This window comes from Nerophis ophidion, linkage group LG06 (assembly GCF_033978795.1).
Source record: "Nerophis ophidion isolate RoL-2023_Sa linkage group LG06, RoL_Noph_v1.0, whole genome shotgun sequence".
In the NCBI taxonomy this organism is placed as follows: Eukaryota; Metazoa; Chordata; class Actinopteri; order Syngnathiformes; family Syngnathidae; genus Nerophis; species Nerophis ophidion.
This window is the reverse complement of record NC_084616.1, coordinates 78,674,970-78,684,671: the sequence shown is the minus strand read 5'-3', so window position 1 is coordinate 78,684,671 and position 9,702 is coordinate 78,674,970. Positions and strand designations below refer to the sequence as shown.

Genomic DNA, 9,702 nt, shown 5'->3' with positions numbered 1-9,702 from the left:
GGACTGGACTCTCACACTATTATGTTAGACCCACTAACATAACCGCTGGCTGACTAAATACTTTTTTGCCCCACAGTATATTCTAAAAAAGTGCAGATTGGATTTAAAACATGTCATCAAATATTTATTGTGAGAAATCATTAAGATGATCAGTGTTTCCACAAAGATAAATATCAATAATTATTAATAATAACAGAGTTAAAGGTAAATTGAGCAAATTGGCTATTTCTGGCAATGTATTGAAGTGTGTATCACACTGGTAGCCCTTGGCATTAATCAGTACCCAAGAAGTAGTTCTTGGTTTCAAAAAGGTTGCTGACCCCTGGGTTAGAGACATATATAATAGTCTCTGTTCCAGGTGAGAGACATATATAATAGTCTCTGTTCCAGGTGAGAGGATGCTAAAGGCACGCCCCCAACATTGGTGTCCGGGTGGAAATGGGGAGAAATTCAAGAGAATGGTTGCCCTGGGAGATTCTCGGGAGGGGCACTGAAATTGGGGAGTCTCCCGGGAAAATGGGGAGGGTTGGCAAGTATGACTACAACATCTACACAGAATCCAATTAGAGCGTTTTACCTGAAAGTTGAAGATCTGCGCAGACAGTCCGAGTCCACCTCCCCTCACTTTGACCGAGGCCTGACCGCTCTTCTGTCCATGGCTGCTGGTGGTCTCGCACACGATCCTGCACGGAGGACTTGTGGAGACGCCAGCTTTTCAAGGCGACTTCACGCTGAGGGCGACTTACCTGGAGGAGACTTCGTATCTGCTTTGGATGACGCTGCAGGGAACCCCGGCGACCGTGACCGAGTTCTGGATGTCTTCAGCCCTCTGGCCGAGATTGGAGCCCGAAATGGTCACCAGGGTGCCTCCCTCGATTGGGCCCGACACAGGATCCAACTGCAACGTGAGACAAAAGGTAAGAAGGACGCCAAGTATTGGACATGATCACATGCAGACATAGTCAATCATAGTACAGTACAATGTCTAAGGGGGTTCATGGACCCTATTTTTACGGGCGGTGGGGCAGTATAGCTCGGTTTGTAGAGTGGCTGTGGCAGCAACTTCTAGGTTGCAGGTTCGATCCCCGCTTCTGCCATCCTAGTAACTCCTGTTGTGTCTTCGGACAAGACACCTAAAGGCCTACTGAAATGAGATGTTCTTATTTAAATGGGGATAGCAGCTCCATTCTATGTGTCATACTTCATCATTTCGCCATATTGCCATATTTTTGCTGAAAGGATTTAGTAGAGAACATCCACGATAAAGTTCGCCACTTTTGGTCGCTAATAAAAAAGCCTTGCCTGTACCGGAAGTAGCAGACGATGACATCACAAGGGTGAGGGCTCCTCACGTCCTCACATTCTTTATAATCATAGCCTCCAGCTGCAAGAGCTATTCGGACCGAGAAAACGACATTTTCCCCATTAATTTGAGCGAGGATGAAAGATTCGTGGATGAGGATATTGATAGCGAAGGACTAGAAGAAAAAAAATAAAATACAAAGCGACGGCTCCGGGCGGCGGCAGTGTGAGCGTTACAGATGTAATTAGACACATTTATTAGGATAAATCTGGAAGATGCCTTATCTGCTTATTGTGTTAATAGTATTTTAGTGAGATTGTAAAGACATACCTCGAGGTCGGATGGCTGCGGTGAACACGCAGTGTCTCCGAGAGAAGCCGAGGAGCCAAGCTCACAGCTGCCTTTTAAACAGCTAGTGCAGGAGGACGAATAATCCAATGATGTCTCCGGTGAGATATATACATCACAATTTTCCCATCCAAAAACATGCTGGTTGACGTAGAGAAACATGTTCCCTTGACCGCTCTGTGTTATAAACAAAGAAACACCGGCTGTGTCTCGGTGCTAAAGACAGCTGCAATACACTGCTTTCCACCAACAGCATTCTTCTTTGACGTCTCCATTATTAATTGAACAAATTGCAAAATATTCAGCAACACAGATGTCTAGAATACTGTCTAATTGCGCGATGAAAATAGAAGACTTTTAGCCGCTAGTGGTGCTGCGCTAATATTTCCTGACATTTCTTGACGTCACGCTTACGCGTCATCATCCCGCGACGTTTTCAACAAGAATCTCCGCGGGAAATTTAAAATTGCAATTTAGTAAACTAAAGCGGGCGTATTGGCATGTGTTGCAAAGTTAATATTTCATCATTGATATATAAACTATCAGACTGCGTGGTCGCTAGTAGTGGCTTTCAGTAGGTATTTAAAGGGGAACATTATCAGCAGACCTATGGAAGCGTTAATATATAACTTGATGTTGCAGAAAAAAGACCAGATATTTTTTTAACCGATTTCCGACCTCTAAATGGGTGAATTTTGGCGAATTAAACGCCTTTCTGTTTATCGCTCTGTGGCGATGACGTCAGAATGTGACGTCGCCGAGGTAACACACCCGTCATTTTCATTTTCAACACATTACAAACACCGGGTCTCTGCTCTGTTTTGTACCATTTTCTTCCCCATATATATTAAGACACTAAATTATTACACAACAAACAAACAAAAAAGCATTGAAACAACAAGATTTTAAGGTAAAAAAAAAGGCAGCTCTGTTGCTTGAAATTCTACCGCTAAAAACAGTGGTATTCATTTTCCATTCCATTCATGAAAAATGTTTATGTGCTGTAAAACCAACCTACTCAGTGGCCTAGTGGTTAGATCAGGGGTCGGGAACCTTTTTGGCTGAGAGAGCCACGAAAGCCAAATATTTGAAAATGTATTACTGTGAGAGCCATATCATATTTTCTTTAACACTGAACACAACTAAACGTGTGCATTTTTAAGTAAGACCAACATTTCTAGAGTGTAATAGGTGTCTTCTTTTTTGGAATAGCATTAATATTCTGAAGCTAACTGTGGAAGGGGTGTGGCCTGCAGGCCTGCAGCGAAGCAGGGTGTGCCAGGACTGGCCTCGAATTCAGCGACAGGTGCGTAGATGGCCCACCTGGGTCTTGTTATCTAATCACCTGTTGCTCTGTTATAAGCAGCAGCCAGTAGGAGAGACGGGGTTGGAGCTGGAGCCAGAGCGCGAGTGAGAACGAAAGAGAAAAAGAAAATTGCTGGAAAGCAACTGAGAGACTTATTAAAAAATAAAACAATTTTGTAACCCTGAAACAGGCTCTCATGTCGGTGCTTGGTGGTCTGAAGAACCCCCAGGAGGGCAAGACCCACACTAACCAATAATAAATAAATTACTTCTTACCATTAACGCAACTTCTTGAACAGGTACTGTAGAAAACGGATGGATGGATTACAAATGCATGAGAATGTTTTATATTTTGAGCGTTATTTTTAATACCGTGATTACAAGTGAAATTATTAATAAAAATAATAATAACAATAACTTAGATTTATATCGCGCTTTTTCTAGACACTCAAAGTGCTCACAGGGAAGTGGGACTCATCATTCATTCACACCTGGTGGTGGTAAGCTACATCAGTAGCCACAGCTGCCCTGGGGTAGACTGACAGAGTGGAATTATTCATTAATTATCGTGTTAAGCAATGTCAGCTCAAATTTATCTGAGAGCCAGATGCAGTCATCAAAAGAGCCACATCTGGCTCTAGAGCCATAGGTTCCCTACCCCTGGGTTAGAGTGACCGCCCTGAGATGGGTAGGTCGGAGGTTCAAACCCATCCATCCATCCATCTTCTTCCGCTTATCCGAGGTCGGGTCGCGGGGGCAGCAGCCTAAGCAGGGAAACCCAGACTTCTCTCTCCCCAACCACTTCGTCCAGCTCTTCCCGGGGGATCCCGAGGCGTTCCCAGGCCAGCCGGGAGACATAGTCTTCCCAACGTGTCCTGGGTCTACCGGTTGGATGTGCCCTAAACACCTCCCGAGGGAGGCATTCGGGTGGCATCCTGACCAGATGCCCGAACCACCTCATCTGGCTCCTCTCCATGTGGAGGAGCAGCGGCTTTACTTTGAGTTCCTCCCGGATGGCAGAGCTTCTCACCCTATCTCTAAGGGAGAGACCCAAACTCATTTGGGCCGCTTGTACCCGTGATCTTATCCTTTCGGTCATGACCCAAAGCTCATGACCATAGGTGAGGATGGGAACGTAGATCGACCGGTAAATTGAGAGCTTTGCCTTCCGGCTCAGCTCCTTCTTCACCACTATGGATCGATACAACGTCCGCATTACTGAAGACGCCGCACCGAGCCGCCTGTCGATCTCACCATCCACTCTTCCCTCACTCGTGAACAAGACTCCTAGGTACTTGAACTCCTCCACTTAGGGCAAGATCACCCCCCCCTAGCCGGAGATGGCACTCCACCCTTTTCCGGGCGAGAACCATGGACTCGGACTTGGAGGTGCTGATTCTCATTCCGGTCGCTTCACACTCGGCTGCGAACTGATCCAGTGAGAGCTGAAGATCCCGGTCAGATGAAGCCATCAGGACCACATCATCTGCAAAAAGCAGAGACCTAATCCTGCGGTCACCAAACCGGTTCCCCTCAACGCCTTGACTGCGCCTAGAAATTCTGTCCATAAAAGTAATTAACAGAATCGGTGACAAAGGACAGCCTTGGTGGAGTCCAACCCTCACTGGAAACGTGTCCGACTTACTGTCGGCAATGCGGACCAAGCTCTGACACTGATCATACAGGGAGTGGACTATGTTCTGACACTGATCATACAGGGAGTGGACTATGTTCTGACACTGATCATACAGGGAGTGGACTATGTTCTGACACTGATCATACAGGGAGTGGACCGCCACAATAAGACTCTCTGAGCACTCCCCACAGGACATCCCGAGGGAAGTTCAAACCCCGACCGAGTCATACCAAAGACTATAAAAATGGGGTTGGAATTGGGGGTTAAATCACCCAAAAAATGATTCCCGGGCGTGGCCACCGCTGCAGCTCACTGCTCCCCTCACCTCCCAGGGGGTGAAAAGGGGATGGGTCAAATACAGAGGACACATTTCACAACACCTTGTGTGTGTGTGACAATCATTGCTACTTTTAACTTTTACTGTAAATTTCTAGTGACAGAGCTGCCAATTGTTAAAGTAAAATTGTAATATTTTTTTGCATCTTATGTAAAAAATATATATTGATAATGTATTATATATGTATATAACCATGTATATTCATATATTACTTATTGTTAAGATGTGGCCCTCAATGTCAACCAGGTAAACACCCCTGATTTACAACAATTTGCATCCATGTTTGTTTGCAGTGTAGGCATCCAAATAGTAAAAAAGTAAATGATATGCTTATGTCAGTCATAGTTATTTCTTCAAACTGTATCTAAAATGTCCAAAAAAGAGATATATTAAACAAATACAACTCCTTACAAAGTGAATGACAGGCGCAGGACAGGTGTGCTTGACGTCCTGGGTGCAGGACAGGTGGTAGACACAGTGGGAGTCGGCAGGACCGCCGCACCACACACAAGCGTACTTGGGGTTGGCGGTACGACACCGACTGCAGTCCGACCTCCCCACGCCACAGTTGAACAGAGTCACTGAAGCAAAAGAAGGAGAATGTGGGAGTCAAATATGGCCGTCACGGCAAGGTGGGATCACTTCCTGTGCAGGCGCTCACCGAAAAGGTCGTCGGCGCTGTCGATGGGGAAGTTGTCTTTCCTCCTCACGTTAATCACGGCTGGGTATTCCTCCATCGGCGCGGAGTAGGCAAACTGTAACAGGACAAGAACATGGACGCCGCCTGTTACGAGCTTGTGTTGGTTTGAAACCAACATTTAATCGATCCCTCAGGCTGTACTGCGTCAAAAAGCGACATCGGTGTGTAAAGGATATCACCACAAGGAACACTTCAGAAAACCGCTGTCAGTAAAACTACAGTTGGTTGCTACATCGTTAAAACTCTACTACGCAAAGTTCAAGAAGTTGCGTTAATGGTAAGAAGTTATTTATTTATTAGTGGTTAGTGTAGGTCTTGCCCTCCTGGGGGGTTCTTCAGACCACCAAGCACCGACATGAGAGTCTTTTTCAGGGTTACAATATTGTTTTATTTTTCTCTCAGTTTCTTTTCAGCAATTGTCTTTTCCTCTTTCGTTCTCGCATGCGCTCTGGCTCCAGCCCCAACCCCATCTCTCCTCCTGGCTGCTGCTTATAACAGAGCGACAGGTGATTAGATAACAGGGCCCAGGTGGGCCAGATACGCACCTGTCGCTGATTTTGAGGCCGATCCTGGCAACACCCCACTTCGCTGCAGGCCCGCAGGCCACGCCCCCCTCCACAGTTAGCTTCAGAATAACAATGTTATTACAAAGAATAAGAGACCTATTATACTCTAGAAATGTTGGTCTTATTTAAAAATGCGCGCGTTTAGTTGTGTTCAGTGTTGAAAAAAATATGATATGGCTCTTAGGGAAATACTTTTTCAAATATTTGGATTCTTAGCTCTCTCAGCCAAAAAGGTTCCCGACCCCTGCCCCAGACCGTTGAACAACTTAAGCTGTACATCAAGCAAGAATGGGAAAGAATTCCACTTCAAAAATGTGTCTCTTCAGTTCCCAAACATTTACTGAGTGTTGTTAAAAGGAAAGGCCGTGTAACACAGTGGTAAAAATGCCCCCATGACAACTTTTTTACAAAGCATTGCTGCCATTAAATTCTAAGTTAATGATTATTTGCAAAAAAAATACTTTCTTAGTTCAAACAAGAAATATCTTGTCATTGCAGTCTATTCAATTGAATTTTTAGTCTATAAAGATTTTCAAATCATTGTATTGTGTTTTTATTTACAAATTACACAACATATTTTAAAGCAATAATGCATAATTCAACTTGTCCAAAAAAAGAGTAGGAAGAAGCAGAATTTATTTCATCCTATCTTATTGTCTCAGCAATTACAGTTTTTTCCACTTTCGCTGATTGAATGTCAAGCGGTTATCATTTTTTAAAAAGGGATTAAAAAAAATAAAGAATGTGTATATAATGTGAATATTCTCATCCATCCAAGTCAGGGTATTCTCATCCATCCAATCGATCGAATCGAGGCATATGCAGTGTTGAAATAAATACAAGTGTTGAAAAAAATTCAGAAAATCTAAATAAGTACATACAGTTGTGGTCAAAAGTTTACATACACTTGTAAAGAACATCATGTCATGGATGTCTGCAGTTCACAATCATTTCTACAACTCTTAGTTTTGTGTGATAGAGTGATTGGAGCACATACTTGTTGCTCACAAAAAAAAATTCATGAAGTTTGCTTCTTTTATGAATTTATTATGTCTCTACTGGAAATGTGCTGGGTCAAAAGTATACGTACAGCAATGTTAATATTTGCTTACATGTCTCTTGGCAAGTTTACCTGCAATAAGGCACTTTTGGTCGCCATCCACAAGCTTCTGTGCACATTTTTGAGCATTCCTCTTGACAAAATTGGTGCAGTTCGGCTAAATTTGTTGGTTTTATGATATGGACTTGTTTCTTCAGCATTGTCCACACATTTAAGTCAGGACTTTGGGAAGGTCATTCTAAAAACCTTCATTCTAGCCTGATTTAGCCATTTATTTACCACTTTTGAGGTGTGTTTGGGGTCATTGTCCTGTTGGAACACCCAACTGCGCCCAAGACCCAACCTCCGGGCTGAGGATTTTAGTTTGTCCTGAAGAACTTGGAGATAATCCTCCTTTTTTATTGTCCCATTTAAAGCACCAGTTCCATTGGAAGCAAAACAGGCCCAGAGCATAATACTACCACCCCCATGCTTGACGTTATGCATGGTGTTCCTGATATTAAAGGCCTCACCTTTTCTCCTACAAACATATTGCTGGGTATTGTGGCCAAGCAGCTCCATTTTTGTTTGTTGACCCAGCACATTTTCAGTAGAGCCATAATAAATTCATAAAAGAACCAAACTTCATGAATGTTTTTTTGTGAGCAACATAAGTGCTCCAATCACTCTATCACAAAAAATAAGAGTTGTAGAAATGATTGGAAAGCCTTGACATTATGTTCTTTCCAAGTGTATGTAAACATTTGACCAGGACTGTACATACAAGCTCATTATAGGCAAAGACGTGCAAATAATCTGCAGAAGTGCCCACTAACTCAGCTAACAAGGTCCATTCATGCCAACACAGCAGTATATTGACAAGAAAGGTCAGTTTACTGATTTGTGCCTGCATGACATTATTGTATTAACAAGTGTGTGCTATAGATTTGTTTTGAACATGGAAATAAATGACAAATTACAAGAACAAAAGAAAAGGATGGTTGTTCTGACCTGGTGAGATCTGCAGGTGATGAAGAAGACCGACTGTTGTTTGTCATCCGGCTCCACGGACGCCTCCACCACCACGGACTGATTCTCGATGTCCAGCACGCACTCGTAGTCCAGAGTCTCATCCTAAATGTGTTTTGAAGAAGCATTCACTTTTTAAAGCATGTCCAGAAAATTGTATATTTAACAAGATATACAAACCCCGTTTCCATATGAGTTGGGAAATTGTGTTAGATGTAAATATAAACAGAATACAATGATTTGCAAATCCTTTTCAAGCCATATTCAGGTGAATATGCTACAAAGACAACATATTTGATGTTCAAACTCATACACTTGATTAACTTAGAATTCCATGGCTGCAACACGTGCCAAAGTAGTTGGGAAAGGGCATGTTCACCACTGTGTTACATCACCTTTTCTTTTAACAACACTCAATAAACGTTTGGGAACTGAAGAAACTCATTTTTGAAGCTTTGAAAGTGGAATTCTTTCCCATTCATGTTTTATGTAGAGCTTCAGTCCTTCAACAGTCCGGGGTCTCCGCTGTCCTATTTTACGCTTCATAATGCGCCACACATTCTCCATGGGAGACAGGTCTGGACTGCAGACAGGCCAGGAAAGTACCTGCATTTTTTTTAATGAAGCCACGCTGTTGTAACACATGCTGAATGTGGCGTGACATTGTCTTGCTGCAATAAACAGGGGCGTCCATGAAAAAGACGGAGCTTAGATGGCAGCATATGTTATTCAAAAACCTGTATGTACCTTTTAGCATTAATGGTGCCTTCACAGATGTGTAAGTTACCCATGCCTTGGGCACTAATACACCCCCATACCATCACACATGTGTAAGTTACCCATGTCTTGTTCACTAATACACCCCCATACCATCACACATGTGTAAGTTACCCATGCCTTGGGCACTAATACACCCCCATACCATCACACATGTGTAAGTTACCCATGCCTTGGGCACTAATACACCCCCATACCATCACACATGTGTAAGTTACCCATGCCTTGTTCACTAATACACCCCCATACCATCACACATGTGTAAGTTACCCATGTCTTGGGCACTAATACACCCCCATACCATCACACATGTGTAAGTTACCCATGTCTTGTTCACTAATACACCCCCATACCATCACACATGTGTAAGTTACCCATGCCTTGGGCACTAATACACCCCCATACCATCACACATGTGTAAGTTACCCATGCCTTGGGCACTAATACACCCCCATACCATCACACATGTGTAAGTTACCCATGCCTTGTTCACTAATACACCCCCATACCATCACACATGTGTAAGTTACCCATGTCTTGGGCACTAATACACCCCCATACCATCACACATGTGTAAGTTACCCATGCCTTGGGCACTAATACACCCCCATACCATCACACATGTGTAAGTTACCCATGCCTTGTTCACTAATACACCCCCA

The 9,702-nt window shown here is 43.5% G+C and overlaps 1 protein-coding gene across 3 annotated transcripts in view; it reads right to left on the bottom strand.

The window, feature by feature from the left end:
* plxnb1a (plexin b1a) overlaps positions 1 to 9,702 on the bottom strand; it is a 188,147-nt gene that overhangs the window by 45,275 nt on the left and 133,170 nt on the right. For all 3 annotated transcript variants that reach the window (XM_061904912.1, XM_061904913.1, XM_061904914.1), the window contains 5 exons: positions 8,246 to 8,368; positions 5,591 to 5,684; positions 5,341 to 5,510; positions 747 to 898; positions 578 to 683 (listed from right to left, as the gene is read on the bottom strand). In XM_061904912.1, the coding sequence (XP_061760896.1) occupies positions 578 to 683; positions 747 to 898; positions 5,341 to 5,510; positions 5,591 to 5,684; positions 8,246 to 8,368 (645 nt within the window). The remainder of the gene's footprint in view (positions 1 to 577; positions 684 to 746; positions 899 to 5,340; positions 5,511 to 5,590; positions 5,685 to 8,245; positions 8,369 to 9,702) is intronic.